Source organism: Aphis gossypii, chromosome 2 (genome assembly GCF_020184175.1).
Source record: "Aphis gossypii isolate Hap1 chromosome 2, ASM2018417v2, whole genome shotgun sequence".
In the NCBI taxonomy this organism is placed as follows: domain Eukaryota; kingdom Metazoa; phylum Arthropoda; class Insecta; order Hemiptera; family Aphididae; genus Aphis; species Aphis gossypii.
Window position 1 is genome coordinate 61,094,632 of NC_065531.1, and position 24,244 is coordinate 61,118,875.

The 24,244-nt window shown below is 26.3% G+C and overlaps 1 protein-coding gene across 1 annotated transcript; it reads right to left on the reverse strand.

Annotated features, from left to right (window-relative positions):
* On the reverse strand, positions 1 to 24,113 carry LOC114120390 (uncharacterized). The gene is made up of 4 exons (XM_027982275.2): positions 23,090 to 24,113; positions 6,973 to 7,152; positions 3,091 to 3,243; positions 1 to 1,722 (listed from the first exon to the last, which is right to left on the reverse strand). Exons 2-4 carry the CDS (start codon positions 7,148 to 7,150, stop codon positions 479 to 481), a joined length of 1,575 nt encoding a protein of 524 aa, XP_027838076.2. The 5' UTR covers positions 7,151 to 7,152; positions 23,090 to 24,113; the 3' UTR covers positions 1 to 478.
* Positions 24,114 to 24,244: the final 131 nt, after the last annotated feature.

The window sequence follows — 24,244 nt, forward strand, 5'->3', positions numbered from 1 at the left end:
AAAAAATATATATATATATATAAAATATACACTACACAACGATAATCAATTATATCAGATGTCAGCTGGTATATAATATTATATACGTGTAAACCGGCCGATTTAAGTTTACCTACATAATATTATGGCATGCAGCACGACGAAGTATACATAAATTATTACACAACGGCGAAAGTATAATCATTTAGGGTTGACGGTTTTTCGATATACCGGTTAACTGGTTATTATCGCTCAAATACCACTCGAACCGTATACCGCACAGTACCGATGTACCGTTTAACATACCGAAGTGGGCAATACCACGGTATCCGAATCGAATACCGTCAACCCTAAAGCATAAAATACGTTTGCCGCGTCGTCGTTTTATGTCGCCTATAGCACGACACAATATTATTTTATAATATTATGGTATACTCTATAACAACAATAATATTATAATACGCGTGTCCGGACCGAGATCACTTACGAAATCATCTATCTACGAACTACTGTAGTTGGACTCTTCGAACGACTTGTCGATGGACATGATGTCGGAACACGTCCTGGACAGTGACATTTTGCTGCCGTCCGGCGCGTCGGTGGCCGCCGGCGGCGGAGACTGCGGTCGCGCCGGTGTCGCACCGGTCGTCTGACCACGGTCGGCCGACCGTTGCGGCGACGACGCGGCCGAACCTCCTCCGGCGGTGTTGCGGTTCGCGGTCCGGGCCCACTCGGCGGCGTCGACGACGTCGTTGGCCGACGAACGCCAACCGCCACCGCCGCCACCGCCGCCGCCGCCGCCGCACACCGGCGAACCCGACCTCCGACGTGCCGCCACCACGTCCGAGCAACTCGAGTCCTGTCGCCTGCGCTTCGACTTGATCGCGTGCGGCACGTCGCAAGTCGCGGACCGCTGAGTGGTGCACCGCTTGGCCCGCTGTCGGTGATGGTCCGCCGCCATGGCCGAGGTCGCGTACGCTATTATCGTGTCGTCCAGCTCGACGGGCGTTTGCCGGCGCAGCACGTGCCGCTTGGCCGTGTCCGACCGGCGGCTCCTGTCCCGCACCCGCATCGTCACCGGACACTCGTTGGGCACGTGCAGGTCCAGCACCATCGATCCCCGAGATCCCCTGGACGACGAAGTCCTCATCGGGTCGTTGATCGACTCCCTGCTGCCCTCGCCGATACCGCCGCCTTGCTTGTTGCCGTTGTTGCAGTTGAAATTGCCAAAGATGTTGCTGCAGTTGCTGTTGCTGTACGTCAACAGGCCAGAACTGCTGTGACGGGATCGGGGCGGCGAGAACAGCGGGTTGTAGTCCTGCGTGTCCATCGACATGGCCTGCCGGCGCAGCGCGTGCGGACTGAGCAGCGCCCGGCCGCCGGTCGACGACAGCACGTGCACGGCGTGCTTGTGCCGCAGGGGCAGCCTGCCGGCGCCCGACTGTCCGGCGGCCCCCGACCCGCGGCTCGACGCGGCCGCGGCCGCCGCCAGGTTGGGCGCCGACGGGCTCTTGTTCATCTTGTGCCGTCCACCTTCGCTCGGGTTCTGATAGCTGCTCCGGCCGCTGTCGCCCCTGGACAGGTAACCGGCCGATGGCGTCTGTCGGCCGTGGCCGCGATGACCCGACACGGCACCGCCGGCGCCGACCCCGCCGCCCATTATTTTCAATTGGTTGGACATGAATTTCGCCGCCCGATCGCGAGCCTCGAACGTCATCACGCACGCCGCCACCACGATGAACCCTGAAACGAAAAACCTCCGTCATTACACCGGTGATTCTCAACGGCGTTTCGACTTGAATCCAAATAAATGCGGCGACACACTCTGATTTTTAACACCAAAATGCTTTTTTGGTGACACATCGCGATAAACGTAGTCTTTTAAAGATTTCCGATTTCACCCACTAACGTGTAACCAATTTTTTACTGGCGTTTTCGGTGATTTGCAGATATCTCCGATCTGACGTTAAAAAGTTGAGCTGAAGGCTCAGAGTAAAAAACTATACACGGTAAATAATATAAGATATACCTGAAATACCTAAAAATAAGGTATATATAGGTAATACCTATTATGTTTTTTCTTCGTACGATGACGAAATCTATCTGTACATGCGAGACACCGATCACAGGTGTCGTATATTTAAAAATAAGCCCAAACAACGTTGGAAAACGGTTTATTTACGACACACGTTCATTTTGTTTTTTATGAAAAATACTACCGGTGTTTTTTTATGACTGGGAAAAATAACTTTACGGATTACAAAAACTTTAAGTACTTAATTAATCAGATATTTATTTTTATATTTGTACAGACATGTGTTGTATATACTTATAAATTATTTATCTCATTCAGTGCTAAGTGTTAAGTAATAAAGGATCTTGTTATTATTTTTTTGATTTTTTTATTATATTAAAATATATATAGGTAGTATTAATTGTAAATATTATTATTTCAAATAAAAAGGCTTAATATTATTACTAATTTAATAATTTCTGACACTAGATGACTGCAATTTTATTATATACAAGTTTGAACCGTTTATAATGTGTATATATTTAAATTTAAATTTTTTAATATAAATTATTAAAAACGCAGGGTAATATTATTTTTAACGTTTTTATATTTTAGAAGTAATAAAAAAGTACTACAAAAGTTTGAAATACCCAGCATATTTAATATAATACAGATGATACTTTGAGATTGTCGGAATTGAAAAATACACAACTGTTTTAAGGGTAACCCAGTACAAAAAAATAAAACGTTAAAACTTTCTCTACTTTTATTATCAAGTAATCATATTTTTTAAGTTTTCTTTTTCTTTTTGTTAAAATAAAAATATTCTAAAAATATTTTCTATCATTGTTCTGAACTGATAAAATGTGTAATATACCGTACACGGTGATCTGTGATAACCGATCAAGCATAGTATAAGTTAAATTACTGTACGATTAATCTTTACATTAATTATATTTTAACATTTTAGTATCATAATTCTGTAGATATGTACTTTTATGGTTTTCATAATAATAGTAATAATAATTTTTAGTCGGTATTAATTATTTGATTAATTATGTTCTGTGACACACATAATAATGATACTCAATATTTACCTCCAACGCCCATCACAATTGGTCCAGCATATGACAATTTATATATATGAGATGATTTTTTTGTTGTTTTTGTTGTTCGTATGGATGTACTCGAATTTCCACTGTCAGTTTTTGTGACAATATCATCTGATGAAAGCTGTTCAGCATAATATCCTATAAACAATTCATCAAAATTGAAAATAAAATATATTTCAAATCGTGTACCGAGTTTAGATTATGTACAACAAAAAAATCCCATTCAATTTGCAAGCAGGTTAAATCAAAGTTAATAAATACAAGTAAATACTAAAAAGTATGTAAATTAAAAAAAAATCGGGACTTAACTTTTGATGAAGTTTAATACTAAATACTGATAGCAATATGATTTAAAATAAGTACAATATTTTTGGTATTAAATTACAATTTATGATGTACGAAATTTTCAATTAATATATTCGGTATAAGTGCCTTGTTTTTATAAAATTTATAATAAAATATAATAAATATTTTATCAGTAAGTTTATTGGATTATTAAATTTATTTTCAATTAATTAATCCAATACACTTTTGTACAAATATTGTTGTTAGAAGAATCTCATATTAAATTAACATATCAAATATTTCTGAAAAATCACACCTCACATAGTCCAAATATTAAAAGAAAGAAAAAAAGTAATAAAAATACAATTTTGTAAGATTCAGTTCTAATATACACCATATTATTATTCATAATTATAAACCATAAATAGCATAATGGATAGTGAAATCATGGTGTTTTTAATAATCAAGATCGAAGTAACTCATAATATATATTATACATTTTAAGAATTTATAATAATAATAATAAAAAATTGTATATAACGTCTCAAACTTTAATTGTATAGCTATAATACTATATAATATATACAGTATAGTACTAAGATACTGTAAGGATCATAACTCATAAGTGACCTTATATTGTATGAAAGAAGGCCAAAATCGTTTTACCAATTTTAATAAATAGAAAGGTAGGTAGCTCAGTAAACAAATGGGGTTTCTACATTTACCTACATTCAGAATGATATTAAACTTATTTAATAATGAATTTTATAAATCATTCAGTAAAGTATCCTAGTTTTCAAAATTATTAATCCTTTTATAGAAAAACTTATAAATGTTGAGTTTTACCTTTTATAAAGGTTTATATTATACTCTTTTAATTGAACTTTGAATAGAAGTTAATTGAACAAGTTTTAAATTTTAGTTACTTGATTTTGTTTTGTTTTGTTAGGTTCAGAATCATTAAAGTTTATGCATGAAAATGTTGATTCATTTCACGTAACTCTCTAGTCTCTATAGTTTTACAAGTATTTTTAGCCCGAAGGAAATTTTATTAAACAACTCATGTAATCGGATTAAAGTTAACTTTTGTTAAATATTATAATAATTTATAATTTTGAAACAATATATTTAATTAAATTTATAAATGGTATAAAAAATATCAAGTCTTATTTATAGCTAATTTCAAAACTTAAGCTAAACTAACGTACCTACTGAATAATTTATACATAAATGTAATTTAACCAATATTCGAACCATTCAAAATAAGAAATTCAAATATAAATATTTCAGAAAACTAAAATTTATTTAAAACCATTTATTTATCATTTAATCATTCATTACTGAAGACTTAAAAGAAAACCTTCAAATAATAAACAACTAAATAATTCTATACAAATATTGTTAATTTTTTATTGTTGGCTTTTAAAATTATTATACGTACAACATACATATAAATACATAAATTAAACTGAAAGACAAAAAAACATGATTTTACATTAAAACATACTTTTAAGTTATTATATAATTATAAAAATAACTATTGGAAAATAAATGTTCACTAAGTTGCTTTTATGCTGAACAAAAATAAATAATATAATAATTCAGGTTATACGAATAATTCATCAATTGCATGCCTACGTATAGTGTACAACTCAACCTAGTTTAGAATTGTGTGTGAATGGTAGGTATTTTTATTTTACAAGCATAACATGAGTAAAAAATAACTCATATCTATCAATCGATTAAGCTATAAGTACGATGAAAGTCAGTGTGAGGTAGGTAACTGGTACCTACATATTGTATTAAATAATATTATATTCCACCAGCGTGATATAAATCAATTATAAATGTAGGTATGCTCTACTTATAATGAAGAACATTTTTTATTACGATTTACTTTTAAGCAGAATAAATTAACACAAATATTTTTTTAAATATAGAAATTAAAATGGCGAATAACAAATTTTCATTAATAACCTGTTAATAGTTCAATACACAAATCATAATTCAGTAAAAATTATTAAACCAAACAAATATTAGGTAGTTTGATTTATAATTCGTTTGTTGGTATAATATAAAATAATATAATATAATTTAATATAAAAATAATAATAATTTAATATAATATATATAATATATTACTTATAATTTGCTCCTAAATAAATGTATGTGCAATATTGTATAGGTTATTATTATTTTATTTAAATTTATAAATACGCTGTAGATAGTAAATGTATATCATATGACTATTAACAAAATTAATAAAATCTTATCTTAAAATATATCTTTTTTTTTTTTTTGAAAAATATATTAATATATTATTCTTATAAAAATGCAACGAATCTCAATTAATAAAAATATCAAATATAATTAAGCATCACGCTTAGAGTAAAAATATCATATAAATATTTATTACAATATTTTTATGGTACTTTAAACTGTTAATAGGGCATTTGCACATTGAGAGTACTTTTAAAAATCTATTATTAAATATAAATAAAACCCAAATGCAGGTCACTGCTGCGATAATTTAACAGTATATAATATTATACGATAATAAGCATCAACTATATAATATATCACTATACAATATATTATATTTATTTATCTTAATAAATATAAAATATTTTTCAACATTAAATATTAAAAAAAACTAATACGTTAGTATAGATAATAAATAGGGTGGAAAATGAGAAGAGATTTAACGTAAGGATTATACGGATCAACCGTTGTAGTTTTATGCTATTTTTATTACTTAGATATTTCAATGAAAGTGATAGTATCTAAGAAAAACATTTTTCACTGGTGTTTTTATATTATATATACTTAAAATGTATAATAAATCCATCCGAATATAGCTTAAACCTTTAATTAGTTTGTTTTTACGTAATCAAACAAATATTATTAACGGAATTAAAATTTAGAAATAAATATTGATTCATTTATTTGATTAAAATTATATCAATATAATTTCTATTTAAGTTTCACTATTCTTGCTAGTTTTTAGATAGTGATTAATATGTCTCTACTATTTAGTACATTGGTTATACATACATATTTAATAGGTCAGTTGCCTCTTTGTAGTACTAATGTTACTAACGCATACTAAATCGTAATTCCCCCAACACCACTAAACTGATTTTGAAATTATCATTTATTTTATGTATAAAGCCATGTACTTTTGGACCACCTGGTTCTCGATATTGAAAACATCAATTTTTCCTATAATAAATATATTATGTAAATATATTTATTTTTAAACGTTTATTTTATAATTTTTATACATGTATCATCAAATTTATAAATTTTAATAAATTATATATTCTTTTATTCTTTTATATAGATTGTATATATATATGTTATCTAATCGAATGTATTATGTAACTAATTCTTCAAAACATTTCAATAATTATTATAACCATCCACTAGAGAATCGAATTCATTATTCCGCATTTTATTTAAAAAGATTCTGTAAATAATACACAATATTATATTGTTCACATTATTTATTACAATAAGTGAATAAATAATTTCAATTTTTAATAAATATTTTATTTGTATTGTTAAAATAAATATACATACCAATAATGGCCATTATGGCTCCGACAGCCATCAGAAACAATCCAAAAGATAATGCTTTGCATGCGTTCCAAAAGCATTTTTCTGCAATCGCTTTACTAGCAGCACTCAAAATTTGTATGTCTACGTTTGTTCGCCGATCTAAACCAGACATCCGATATGAAGAGCTACATTGCCGCATCACTGTATACGCAATAAATAAAATATTTACATTAAATATGGTGAACATTTTTAAATAAAAAATAAATTGATTTTGTACAGAACACACGCTTTTTTCGATTGAAAAATCATTATACCCAAAATACATATTTGTCGCTTATATCTAAATCAGAAGTTCCCAACCATTTTTGACTCACGGTACCCTTAGTCATTTTCTAAAAATCCGGAGGCACCCTATTGACTACTTCGGTTTTATTTAGCAGTGCATAAGTTCAAATAAAAGTAGTAAAATTTATCGTTTGCATACAATATATATATTATATTTTACAATACAAATTGTTACATTGAATATTAACTATATATTTTTATTTTCAATTATTATTGCATAAATAATGCAATAAAAAATAGATTTTATTAGATTAGGTTCTATATTCTAGGCACATTAGATTCTAAATAATATGCATTATTTGCGACGTTAGCATAAAGTATCTATAATAATTTAATGCTTACGCATTTTATTTGGCCTATCTAAAATCGAAAAAAAAATTTAGAGGTAAAATAAACCAGTGCATTATAATATCAGTACAAAGAGTTTTCCTACAACTTTATCTGGTCACCTTTTGTAATATAACATAAACACGTTGATCTTATGTAACAATAACCAATATATTATAATAATATGTTCACATTAACCTATAGCATTTTCTAAACTTCAGTGGAAATTGATAGTTTCTTAGTACATTACCAAAGTTATTTTTTTTATCAAAATACTCGATATAATCGATGTCATAATATATCATTATTGATTACTTTTATTGAATTCTTCGAACTAAAATTAAAAATAAAACTTTTATACAATAATTATAATTTATAATGTGAGGTACCTACGACTAAGAAAAAGTTATAACTACTTGATAATTTCATTGAAATAAATAAAATATGTGAAAAAACATTAATATATTAACATAGATGTATATGAATACTGTATTATAGTACTCATACTTGAGTTCTTCAAATACCCCGAGTACGAGATGACTGTCATTATAATATATTATACATTTATGATATAAAACGCATTAACAGCAGCGGCGTAACTAAGAGGAATCAGATTGTGTGAGCGCGCCTGAATCAGTTCCCTTAAGGGGCCCGAAATGATGCAATGTTTTTCTTATAATAGTTTATAATATTAGACTATTTTTTTAAATATTTCTATATCATCATTTAATTTTGAATTATGTAATACTATTTTTTAAATATGTATAAAAATAATTTTAGTAAGAACGCACTCTTTCTTAGACCTCCATGCTCGGACGAGGTGAGTTTTAGATAATTTTAATTTTGGGTAAAAATTTTGAAGTTATGGCAGTGATAGTCAGCAAATATAGTATAGTCTATAAGTAAAGATACTCAGATCTGAGTATTATCATTTAAGAGTTATTATTTTTGCGCAGTTATACTATTTAAATATTATATAAATACAACCATTAAAATATCCAAAAATAAAAATGTAGGAAAAAAAAGATTTTATGTAATACATAATACATTATACTCTATTCGATAGTAAACCAAATAAATTTCATTGATATGTACTGATGTACATATCTAATACAAATGCTTAACAACAATAATAAAATAATATTCAACTTATGAATTATTTTATTTATTCCTCCTTAACGGCCAACATGCTTTTAAATACGAAGTTAAGAACATGGATAATTTTTTTTTCAATTTAAAACTGTTAAGTTTTGAGATAATTTGTGTTTTAGTTTGTTTGGCCATTTATTAGTTTTTTCATTATATTTTATGACATTTTTATCGATTTCTGTCTTTTAAAAGTACTTATACAGTAAAATACACACAAAAAAAAATTAATGACTGTTTATACTTTGATGATTAATTATGGTTCTAATATTTATTTTAAATATTTTTGATTTTATCATTATTCTCTTAGTAAAATGAAAAGCATATAATTGTTTAAACATATAAGATAAACTTGAGTATTGTAATTTCTGCCCTATCTAGTGCTCCAATAACTGAACAGAAAATAAACCTTTTTTATTGAAACAGGCAATTTGATTTTATAATTTTGCAGCACACGTCTTAAAATTAAAAATATGAACCTTCTATAATACTATATTTTTACTTAACATATTTAATTTTAAAACATTTGAGATAATTTTTGAATGCATGTATTGTGGAATAAAATGTAAATGCTATAGTTGAATATAAAATATCTATTTATGATGATATTGTGACTATTGTGTACAATGTACATCGTATATAATATTACAAAACTTAAATAAATTTATATAACTTAATAGTATTTGATTATGGGAAAAATAATGATCTGTAAATCATAATAGGAGGGTATAAAAATATTTTATAGTAAATATAGTATTTTAGTATAGTATAAATAGTTACTATATAGTTTATTATTAGTATATTATAAAATTAAAGATACTCTATGTTAAGTATTTTTATACTTAATTACATTTTTAAAATATTGAAGCTCAATTAGAAATGTAAGTTTCGTTTGTACTATAATACATATCACACATGGATTCATTTACACCTATACAATTAAATACCAACATATAAGTTATAACCTATTAAAATAGTTATTATTTAATACGTAAAAGCTTTAACAATAACAATTGATTGTTTAGTATAAACTTGCTGTTGTACTCAAATAAATCGTGTCCCAGAATACCAAATTCAATTATGTTTCAATAAATTTAATACCAATTGTAAATTGTATATGACTATTGTGTCATTATCAGGTCTCTGGAATATACCATAATAAACAATAATAGTGATAAAATATTATAGTCGATACTGGGTTATTATAAATTAAAATAATATATATATTATATAATTATATATGTAATACTTTAAACTAAACTACATTTATATGTATTGCATTTATGGTAATTGTATGTATATTTATTTTAATAAATTAAACTATTTATATCATTTAATATAATGCATTCAATAGTTCAAAATTATATGTAATAAAAAAAATAAAATAAAATAGGTATTTGACTTACTGTAATTAAAATGCAAGTATTATAAATATAATAGGTAAAAAGATTACTCGAAATATATGTTGTACCTAAAATAATAAACTTATTTTATCGATTTCCTCCTTTTTTTCTCTATAGAAATAGCTACCTAGTTTATAATTTATAATAATACTCCGCAGTTGATTAATGATTATAGAATCTTTATCAGAAATTGTAGGACGAACTTAGTTTAAAAGTTATAGTTGCCAATTTGAAGTTTTCGGATTTATTAGTTTTTATCTTATATACCTATATATAGGTATTAATGTGCCCACCGAGGCACTACAGTTGAGGATAAAGTTTCTCAACGCACTACACAATAATTTTCGTTAAGGTGAAACTAACTAAATCTTTCTTTCAATATACTAGTAAATAAATAACTTCATATTCTTTAAGATTTAAATAGATACATAATATCTATTGTATAATAATATAATAAATATTTATCTATTTTACCTCAATAAATATTGAGGTGGCCAAGTAATTAGCTCGACACGTAAATAAATTCTATCATTTTTGTCTCATTTATATTGATTTTTATTCGTATGATGGCCACTACAACTGTACTTAGTTAAAACATAATTGAAATTTACTATAAATTTGTATAGTATATTTTATATAAGTACACAGTTAAAACAATACTATAATAATTAAAATTCTGGAGTTGTTACATTATTCGACACTAATGGAGTAATAATAGTATTTATTAATTTAGAAAAAATATGTTTAAAATAAGTCTCCCAGAATTAGTCTTTTAGAAGTGATTAAAAATGTACGTTATTAATATACTTGTTATTATATTTATATCAAGTTAATCACTTAAAATAAATGCAACCTCTCCAATATTGCTGTTACAATCACGAGTAAATGAACTGTAATTAATTTTGGCTTGTGTTCTATAAAACAAATTTTACTGGTATATGAGAGAAGAATGAAGTTCATCAACGAGGCGTATTGTCATTTCCATCTCAAGCTAACGCATAATTATAATAGGTATATAAAACAACACTAATTATATTAGGTGGGTACGCGCATTTCACACACTATATAATATTTATTGTTTTAATAAAATTACAAATTATTCATATTATTGAACAGCGAGCGTAAAATAATTTTTTTTTTTTTTTTAATAAAATAAATTTGTATTTATTGAATTATTGTATACTTCTTTTAATAATACACTATAAAAACACAAAAGAACATGAATTTGTTTAGTACAGTGTACATAAATTGCGTTATGGTTTTTTAATCCAAAGTTTTTAGAATAATCAAAAATGAACCATGGTTTGTACGAAACAACTATCTCACGGTAGAATATAAAATACCCTCATGACATCTTCAGTGATTGTATTAATAGTTGATACTAACAAAGATTTTTTACAATCGTCATTATATTATCTAATCTTAGTAGTTAGTACAGTGTAATGAATTAAAACAATAGATGTCTCAAACTTGGAGTTCTTAGATCATCATCTTAATTGAAAAAAAATGTAAGAAATATTTTTTTAGATTTAATTTATATAACTAAACTTTAAATTGTTTAAAGTTATTTCATTTCTGTATTTTATTCTTTTGATTTCATTACCATTATTATAGTATTACGCCATTATTCATTATTATTAATAAATATATATGTATTATATTCGTACCTATACAAAAATTTAATTTGTATATAAATGTTAAATATATAATATTTATATGAATAGATGTAAAGTCTTAACTTATTGTCACAACTTATTAGTATAAAGTGGAATTTCTAAACTACGGTACTTGAAAATTAAATAGTAAAAGTAAATATAGAAGTAGGCCTAGGTTTAATGTTATGTAAAAAATAAACAACAACAAATTTCACATTAAGCATTTAAAAATTTAAATTTAAATAATAGATTTAAAAATTAGGATATTTTATATTTATGCACATAAAATATTATTAAGAATTATTAATAAACGACATATCGTATAGAAAAAAATTGAAATTCTCTTTAATAACTTAACTTTTAGAATTAAAGTGATACGATTATTGATCATAAAAATGTCAAGTGGTACTTGATGATTAAAAGGTTGGGAGTCACTGGTCTTCAGTAAAACTTATTAAATAAATAAAATTACATGTAGATACGTATGATTACATAATACTAGTTTTTAAGTATTACCCTGCTTCTTTATTTAATTACTGATTTATTTTGTACTCCAAAATATTAAGACCTGAGACTTTTCAGTACCTATCTACGTTTCATTGAGCTAAATTTTCTATGTCTAAATACAACACGCATCAATGTCCCACTTTACTTAAACTATAACTTATAAGTACTTAATTCATTAATAGCACCTTTCATTGCTGTACAAGATTTAAAGATATTTTTAAACGTAAAAAAATTATAATTAATTACATCAATTAAAATATTTCATGGCGTTGCGCAATGTGCATTTTTTTTTGTATCGTGTTTGTGTAGATTGTCTAAATTTGTAGCGATGAATGAAAACTCTAAGCAAGTATTTTGAAGAAAAAAAAATTCGTTACTACTAAAATAGGTAGGATGTATAATTAATGGACCAGTGGTTACTCTTACTATCATTTATCAAAAAATACTTTTGACATACGATATGAAATACCCGTAATTCGACGTTCTGGAAATTTGTTTCAGTAGACAAAAAGAAAAAAAAATCTGAAAAAACGGACAAAGTGGAGAAATGCAATTACTTTGTGCGCGTATCTCGAATATTATTCGTTCGCGTACTACGATCGACTATGTGCCGAAAGGGATGAAAAATCACATTTAAGGTGTGTGTATACATATATATACTCTATATATATACCTATATAAAGAAGTATAGTCGCAACGAGATCAATTGTAAATAAAACCTAGTGCGTAATCGAATCTGAACAAAATAGTGCATGCAATGAATACTGCTGTCTATATCGAACTATTGTCAGTGTCTTATTATTGATTTATTTTTAAATAAATTCCTGTACCCTATACATGCATTATTGTTATTTTTATTATTTTTTTGAGGCCAACTTCTTGTAGTCAATTCATGCAGTGCCGTCGCACCGAGTTCCGTACACATTTAAAGGCCTCGTACGTCAATTGACAAAATAAATTATAATAATTTTGGGCCATTATTATTGATATGGTTGTTACTCGTAATAAAATGTATTATTATATCACTATTTAAGGGTATAACACTCGTATTATTTTCGATATTATTTTATTATTATTACGATTACGATATAGTGGTATTATATCAATATGATGTGACTGTCGGGCCGACCGACCGAAACACTATACCATTAATTATAGAATAGACTATTCTATAATCTATTTCATAGTTTTATAGTTCTATACTATTCTATAATTAACGTCTATACCTAATCCACCGTCGCAGCATCGTCATGCGTCAACCATCCAATCGATCCAATACGTCTATCTGTTCTTCCAATTAATACAATTTAATTTTGCCCTGTTATTTCTATTGTTATAATTTAATATTTATACACTACACACTCTTAGTATTTAGTAATATACATCACTATTGCCATCTCGTCCTGATTGACGGACCAGGATTTAACAAATAATTTAATTAATAGTTACGATATTAACATTTATTAGTTAGTGGCAACTGACAAGTACCTAAAACTGTGTGTAGGATGAAATCAAAAAGTATATAGTAACCGAATTACTAAATTGAATTTTGTATACTTAATTTTTAACAATTAATTAATATAGAGTTTTTTATATTGTCTTATAATTACCTATAATAGTCGTCCACTATGACATTATCCCATACTTAATATCCAAATGATAACAATTTTGTACTTTTAACAGAGAATAATCTATTATGTACCAACTCTTTCGAAAATTATTTTACTATACGCAATAGAAACAGCACATTTTTATAAACAATTTAAATGCAATGATAAATTATTTCTTTTATTACATTTATATAGTATTCTAATAAGAAGATTTTCGTTTAGTAAAGTATGAATGATGATATTATATCATAATACATATATCATACTAGCTCAATTACCATCTATAACCGTCTGTAATCTGTAACTGAGCGGGAAATTTTAATATATAAAATACATAACATAAAAGCGTGTACTGTGTAGTGTGTATATATATATATAAATTATAATAAATATATATAATAAATATAATTATAATAAATTATATTTATATAAATAAATATAAAAATGAATAATTATGATAATTATTTAGTGTTTATATAAATGGCATCAATTAGAAAGTAATTTAACTCTTATAAATGTAAATGATTTAATAATATTTATAAATATCGAGAACACGCAAATGTTAATAATAAATTTAAATAAATTTAGTTAGTAATACCTAATAAATCCACGCTGACGACAACTACGTAGCGGTAGATTGTGTGGGAGTTATGAGTATTTGTGTGTGCACACGGTAAGCTATCCTATGTAGTTGCACAGAAAATTAATATTTTTAATTAATAAATTTGTTGAACTTTTCTCGTTAAATAGTTAATCAAAACACCAAACACTTGAGTTTTAAACAAAAATCAAGCAAATCGGTTCGGTAGAACTTCATATACATATTTGAGCTATCCAAAGAAATTACTTAACAATTTCATAATCCTGTAGGTTATAGGTAAAAAACACATTAGTGGAAATTAATTCTTATTTCGGTCCATTTTGTTAATAAATCGACTTAAAATCGATAGGAAGAAAGAGGGAAAGAACACAGATGATGGTATAATATTTTGCGAGTGTTCAATTAAATTAAATCTAGGTGCTATTATTTCTTAATTGAGTATGAGAACAAAAACTAAGTAAAATTATCGATATTTTTAAATATCTAGAAGTCCATAACTTTTAAGTTTTTGAATAATGAACAATTTATTTTATTATAGCGATTGTTCAGTTTTAAAGATACTATTTTGGAGGATTATACATACATAATACTATAAGTATACTGCAGTATATAAAACATACATTTGAAAAAAAAAATCTTTTAATCGTTTAATAAAATGCCATGATTCAATATAAAATAATAAACCATATAATAATATTTTGTTAGTGGATGTATTAAAGTATTTCATAAAATTAATTTTACAATTTCATTATAAAAATTTATACTATTATTTGTAAATATTTATTACAAAAATATGTTGATGTGGGCTTTGATATGTTTTCAACGTGGTTCTTAATCCAGTTGGCTAGCAGTACCCCACTACAATAACAAACATTCTCTTATCTGTATTTATGATGTTTTTATAATACAAAATCCCATGACAGTTCCACAGAGAGAAAGAGAGTATGGAAAGCTAAAAATAAATGTCACGGTCAAAAAATAACAAGGTATGTCATGCGTCTTCTTACCATGGTCTATATAATTTAAAATTAACCTAATTCTCTCTAGTCTCTCTCTCTCTTTATAGATTGTGAGATTTGTTTTTCATGAAAGTGGGTGAGTAGGTTTTCATGCTAACCTTAATCAATTATTTGAACCTCAAAACAAACCTTTACCATGATTGTGGAATCAAAATAATATACCACTTATCGAATGAAATATTTTTTTTAAACTCTTTTATCAATATTATTATTGAACATTAATACATTATTATATATTATTTAAACATCTAGTAAATTAATTTTTCAGACCAATCTTTAATATGTCTTTTAACTTAAAACATAATATAATAAACTCGTACCTTTAACTCAATTTAATATACTATTGTAAAACATATACTTAAATAATAGTTATTTTTTCACCAAAAGACTTTAAAACAGCATAATTAATTATATAAATAATATTAATAAAAAAATAATATAATATATTATAAAAAAAAAAATAAATAAAAAAAAAAAAAAAAATATTAATAATATTATAATATTATATAATATTTATATAATAAAGATAAAAAAAAAAATATTAATAATATTATAATATTATATAATATTTATATAATAAAGATAAAAAAAAAAATATTATATTAATTATATATTTTATTTTATTGATAATGTATTTTTTTTTTTATTATTATTTTTTAAATTATTATTAATATATTATATTAATTATATATTTTATTTTATTGATAATGTATTTTTTTTTTTATTATTATTTTTTAAATTATTATTAATATATTATATTAATTATATATTTTATTTTATTGATAATGTATTTTTTTTTTTATTATTATTTTTTAAATTATTATTAATATATTATATTAATTATATATTTTATTTTATTGATAATGTATTTTTTTTTTATTACAGTTTTCAGCAACGACTAATCTCAACGACTTAAATTATACAAGTTCATAAGACGCTTTATCATAATTGCGTTTTTGCTGGATGGATTGACAATAAATTTATTCCAGGACAGTATCGAACCTATATAATCCGGCTTTGTTGCTCTGGATTCACCGCGAGAAAATCCTACGTTTGCCAGTTTGACCACGATTCGCGGCATGTTTAATGTTTATGCGGTTTATAGTTTATGCTACAGCTCTACAACAGTAATGATCTTTAAAGATCTAAATATAGGAGGTTAGATCGATACATTATTTTACAATTAATTAAAATAGGTTTAATTTTTAATTTTATATAAGTTTCAAAAAAGTTTAGGTCGCATAACAGGGCTAGAAAATAATTTTAAATATCAATAAAAATCTTTAAAAATCTTCTAAATAAATAAAATTGAGACTTTTTTTTTAATTGTTCTGTAATATAATTAATTTATACATTAACTAAAAATGTTTAAATTTTATTTTGTTTTATAGTCGATTCAACTTAAATATTTACAGTATATAAAATAAACCAAATATTAGAATTTATAAAATCATGGTCCAAATAGATGTATAGATAACTAATTATTTCAAAACCAATTGAAACATTATATTATTCTATATTGGGCTAAACATTGAACTATTCAAATGAAATGTATAATAATATGAATAATGCATAATATATAGGTATAAGCACATTTTAATATTTGTTTAAAGTTTACATTTTTAGTGTTTTATGAGTATTGAGTGTATAATCAAAATAATTATGCTGCTTAAGCGATCCATAAGTCTTCTCAGAATAAAAGCCTTCAGAGATACTTAATAAATCTATTTAGTTAATTTTTATTGAATAAAAAAAAATATTCAATAACTAAAACGATATTGTTTTTACACATTATTATGTTATTAACTAAATTAATATTTTATTATAATTATTATTGCGTATCTATTACAACTATCATCATTATATTTATATTATGTCACACTTACACTCACGTAAAAATTATATAATATAAAATTTGGTATTTTAACATAAATGAAAAATCATACAACTTATATAATATATTATTTTAATTATTGAGTATATGTAGATTCTCATATTAGTTTTAATTTAAACTTCAAGATTTTTATTATTGAATTTTATAAAATATAATAATATATTAAGAAAGTTTTAATTGTGTATTTGTGTAACAATAATAATTATTAATAAAAGTTAAGTTTCTTGAGTTTCTTGGTCACATCACACATGATTTAAAAATACAATATTAAAATTACTAACATTACATTATAACTATTTTACTAAATTAGCATTTATTTCGACGCTTTCAATGCTTAAAATAAATAATTTGCATTGAAAAATTAGATCAATTTCAAACTGTTGTTAAGTACTCAAGGATAACAGGAAATTCTTATTATTCCTAGGAAATTCAAAATTTAACCCTATAGTTTAGTTGAAAACTATTGTTTATCTTATGTCTATATTACTTTGGATCGATATAGACATCTGCAGTATTCTCAAAGGAAATTATACTACCTAGTATAATATATTAAATATTTCAAATAACCTCGTAAGTTATAAAAAATAATTTTAAAGATTTTAATGATGTGTAGCATATCGTTATAATTCTCTAAAATTAATAGTATCTAATGTCCTGGTACTTAAGTTTATTATAAATTATAATTTATATTATTAAACCATTTAAAATTAATTAATATTCAAGTGAAAATTTTCCGTTTTACTGCAGTACTACAACATATTAATATAAAAGCGGAGATGATGAATGATGATATTATAACAGTTTTTGACGGAAACTTTTTGTTAGGCAAAGGTCTACGAAATCATTGAAGTAAATTAGTAGGTATATGCATGAACATTTATTAACACTTAACACTTAAGTGTCTATTCGTCCCAAAAGACTTTGATAAAAAGAAAATTGTTTCAAGAACGTGCAACCGGCAGTTTGACAGTATAATACATTGTAATAACAGCCACCAAGTTGTTGGCTGAAAACCAGTCATTTACAAAGCATTTAAATTGCTCGTTTTCATTGGGTCGTTTATAATGGAAATGAGTCCGTGTAATGTGTTTTCGGTATTATTGCGTACGGTCTGTTGGTCAAGGGCAAAGAAAATTCAAAGGGACTCGATACAGTTTGATATAATATAATATATTTATAATAAATAGGTACCTATATAAGTATATGTTACGAAAAATGCGCTTACACTTAAATTAAAGAAATCATTATAATTACAGCATCGCAGCACGCAAATTTATTTTTTTTTTTTTAAATATCATCGGCCCTCAAACACATTTACTGTAAAATAGAATAAGAGTAGAGATTAAAGTGACTAGTATGAGTAACCAACATATTTAATAGGTAGCAGAATTCTAGTGCAGAATAATAAATTCTACACTCTGATTATAAAAAAAATATTTAAATATATGCGTGATTTATGACTTGGGACACTTACAATAAACGTTAAAATGAATATAAAACCATAACGTAAATTCCATCAAATATATAATCTTATCATTTACCTTCAGTAATAAATTATGATTATCAACTAATTCCACTCTTTTTTAAATACAATTAGTATACATTTACAATTAAATACTATAATGCATTGACAAATATAAAAATATTTATTTATTTTAGGTATCATCTATACAATACATTATGTATAGTGTATACAATTCAACATTTCAAGTGAAAATAGGATCAAATATTATATATATTATTATATAATATAAACTATATAGAAAAATATTCAACAATTTCAAAATTATACACCCCGTTCCCTGAATTTTACTCTATTCACATGTTATATTATACAAATTATAATTGAAAAAATGATTTAATACTATAAAGTATATTATTATTTACATAATATAATATAATGTATTTAAGTTTCCGAATCAAATAGAATTCTTATGAATTATTTAAAAAATAATGATAATCTATTTGAAGTCCTATTATATTAAAAACAATAAAATGAAATAGAATTCTACTTTTGTTTTAAAATATGTATGCCACTAATGGTCCTTTAAACATGAGTTACTGTAGGCTCAGATTAGTCCATTCAATTTTAGTAAACTATTAAATGTATCATTTTTTTTTTAAACCCACCATCAAAATATTTTTTATGGTGTGAAAAAAAAAATAGTTGCACCACTAACAACAGCCATACGTGATGCTCACCTAGTTAACATTATTTATTAAAGTCTATATTATGTATGTCAAGTGTAAGCGATATATTTATACAAAAATTGTTTTAACTACCTGACTTGACGTTCAAATTTTCAATGTATTTATTAATATAACAATTTTTTCTTGTATGCATATAAGTTGTTTGATTAAGTTATGATTAATAGTATATTCATTATGTGCACATATCTATCCTAACATTTAAAATCAATATTTTATTTTTTAAATAATTAAAATATATACTAATTTGAATAATAATTATGAACATAATGTTTTGTAGCATATATGACCTCTTTATATTTACAAACTAAATCTTTACAGTACATTTTATAAAGTAAATGGGAAAAAATATATCATAATTTTAAGTAAATATTAGAAGCATAATTATATGAAGCATTTAGTAATATTTAGGTAATAATAGGTACTATTTTGATGTTTTCGAATATAAGAATGTTATTTTTGTAGCTAATAAATAATACAAGTTTATAATTACCTTTTTAAAACGATATACAACGTTATCGTAGTTTCTAATACAATATATATAATATAATACAATTATAGGAATTAAAAAATAATAATGTACACACAAAATTTGTTCAGCTCATAATTAAATTCATTATTGAGTTAATCAATTTTTAATTTCTGAAATAACTTTATTAGTAATTTACAGAAAATGTAATAAAATCGAATTCCAGGTCATGGGTATTTACTTATTAACTTTGAAAAATCGTAATTAAATTTGAATTATATACTTCAGAAAAATTAAATTAAATTATTTAATTACTTAACTTCTGAAATTCAAAGTAAATATATTGAAACCACGTTTAACAGTGTGAATCTAAATATTTTGAAAATTCATTGCGTATAGTGAAATACAAAATATACATAAAAATTTTAAATCCCCGTGAATAATATTTTTGAATTATAACAAAATAACTTAAGATTCAATGTTAAAATACATAATTTTTTTTAAATTTGAACTACAATAAATAAATATAAAAAATAATTGTGTTAACACATTTTATTGATCTTTTAATTTCAGTATGTACTTCTTCCGAGAAACATTATATTAAATTTTTATGCCTTAGATATACCAACTGAAGATTTTATAAACTTTTTATTACAAAAGTTGTATTTTTTAAATTTTAATAATTTTGTACACATTTGAAACAAATACATAAAAACAAAAATTAAGCCCATGTATTTTTAACAATTTTATATGTATATAACAAAAAACAACATATGTAGAACTTAAATCAAATTTTCAAAAATGTTTTCCAGGTGAATAATTTTTATTGATGACACCTATAAAAAGATAAAAAATGTCCATGCTTATAGATAGTTCAAAATGTAAAAATATTTTGAAAATTAAACCAAGTATAGAAGATGATTATACAAACATTTGATAAAAATATCAATTATCTATGATTATTTATTTTTGAGTTAAAATAAAAAACAAAAATCGTTTATTTGGAAATAGTTATTATAAAGGTGAAATGTACATTGTCGTAAAATTTTTAACTAAATACGGTTATAAAATATTAATTTTAATTTCTAGTAAAATTTTTTACTTAGTAAAAGTTTAAAATATTTTAAAGAACCTTGTATTAAATTTTCAAGTTTTTTTATCTATTCATAAATTTATGACCAGCATTTATAAAAAAGAAATTTAAAAAGTCTATAAATAACTCAAAAATAGTCAAAATATTTTAAAAATTATACCATGAAATTTCACTAAAATTTACTTTAAAGCAAAATAAACTAATAAATTTAATTTAAAACTTGTTTGTTATAAAGATTCCCATTTATCCATTATTTTGTTTTTTTTTTACGATTGATAAGAAAAGTATTGGAAAATTGTTACTTTTAACATCCTCAAAGTACCAACTAAATTAAATTAAATTAGCTATCACAAATCACATTTTAAGTTGTAAACTGTATCATTTTAATTGCCCTCAAAAGCCAAAAACTGATGATTCAATACCTTCAAAATACAAATGAAAATACGTCAAATGATATTGAATTAACACCATCTGACACATTATGTAGTATGAAATATGCCCCATTAACCTCGGTCCACGTTGAACGCTCCTTCAGCCGCTACAAATCGATTTTGAGACCTAACCACCGTACATTTAAATTTAAAAATCTCCAAATGTACGTTGTATCCAGTTGTTTTGAAGAATACAACAATGTATAGACAATTAGATAAATTAAATTGAATAAAATTAATGTAAGCTACCGATTTTTTTGTAAATTTGTAATTTTTTTTCAAATATTTTACGTTTTTTAATACATATTTTACCAAAAATATAAAATAAATATTTACATATTTTGACTTTTTTATTGCATAAAAACCCGTGCCCTAGTGATTACAGATAGAAAAATATTCTATATGTACATCATTGTAAAATCAATACATTCATCGTTCAGCTCAGAATCTAAAATATAAAAATATTCTGGCTTATATTTGAAACAGCATTAATTGCATGTACAAATTTTAATTCAATATGAACTCAAGTCAAGTCAACAAATGTCAAGTATGTCTTATTATATGATATATTTTTGGTTAAGCAATGTTTTTAATTTGTTTTATTATTGTTTATTGTAATATTATTATTTAACTGTTGTTATTTAATGTTACAGTGATTTTTTTTTCTTTCTTACATGATATTTGCTAATATAATATCAAAGTTCTATTAAATAAATTATATTTCAATATAAATATTAAATTTATAATGCTAGTGTTGTAGTAGTGAGTAAATCTGGTAAATACAAACAAGAAATCTTAAGACGGCGCATTGTGTAGGCAATTTCACTACATATATGAATTGAATGCGTCATAACTCATAATAAAATATGTTTACCCTTCGGGCTATAAATTACTCCTTTCAGAAATATTATACACGTACTGCTTGAATAAACCTATAATAATTATCTGTCTACTCTATTGTTTATAAATGTTTCTTTTAATTTTATCTTATAAGCGTTTTGAAAATTTCAATGTTTCAGTTATTCAATGCAAAAGAGGATTAATTACGGTATTAGAAAAATCACGTCATATATATCATTTTTTTATACTATTATATAGTCATACAATAGCTGGTTATAAAATAGCCCAAATGAATCCATATACCTATTACTATAACAACACAAGTGTTATTCGTCAATAATTTTCTGGGGAACGCGGTGCAATGTGCATGCACATAATAATACATACGTAAACGGACCAAAATACAATAACATAACCTGTTGAAATAAAACTCAACAACAACAACAATAATATTTTCCACGACAACACATGAAACATTGTACATATCATATAGATCGCAGCTCATTTGTATAACACAATATTACCTATGTATATATTATACAGTATAGTTTATAGTTTTAGCGTAATCTACTAGTAATATAATTACTTACCTGAAAATTGCTGAAGGTCGGTTGCTAATCTGAAGATACTGTCGAGGAAGACATCGTTTTGGGAGACCAAAATCCTAAGTACAATAACACAACACGATAACGCGCCGGAGGCGTCTGAAGCGGCCGTGACAAGTCGGCCGGGCTACTGCGTTCCGTTTCCGAATCGCTGGACACGGATGTAACGCTGAAATTATTTCACAACAGATTTTCCCGGAAACCAAACGACGGGTTCCACAACGAATACCGATGTCAACGATGATGCACTGCAGGAGTATGTCGATAGTATTGTGTTTTGTGGACGAGCGTATAATATGCGGGTCGTCTGACTCGCGCGAGCGTGTATTTACGTGTCCGGTCACTTGCCTGTTGGCATGTTGACTAATATGTAATGATCACGTCGTCGTCATCGTACTCGTCGCCGCCGCCGATCGTCCCGTCGCCATGGGAACGCAGCAACCCGGCACGGCCGTATTATATATGTATTATATATAGACTGGTCCATGCGCTTTGCAGCCGCGTCCGTGACGTATATATGCGAATAATAACAACGACGATGGTGTTGTGCATACGTACAGCACTGCGATCGCAAAACCTATCTGAAGCTTGACGAAATGGGAGAAAGGGGGGGGGATAGACGATTAATTTTTTTTTTCATGTGAAATGTTCTCCATTCTACCTGTGAGCCGTCTTCTTGGAATTTTTTTACCGAACGGTGTAATATTCATTTTTTATTTTACCTTTTGCCTGTAGTTTAACTGCAACATTAAATTGTTATAGAAACACTTGTTCACTCGAAAACATAAAAAAAAAACAACACAAAGTTCAATTATTAAAGAAGAGGACCAACACATATTCCCTTAAAACAAGGCACTGAATAACTGTATAAACCGTAGGTACACATGTTTTTTATACCTATGGTGTTTTGCTCGAGTACACGAGTGAATATCACATAACATTACACCAACTTATATAGGTACCAATTATGAAATACGAATACGATAGACAGCTTATCAATACATATAGGCATGTGATAATATCATATGTTTGTTATTAAGTTCATGATATTAATATATTACAGGTACATCGTGTACACTATTATGTTCAGAGGTTTATATTTTATATTAAGTATAGTATGTTTATAGGTACTGACTATAA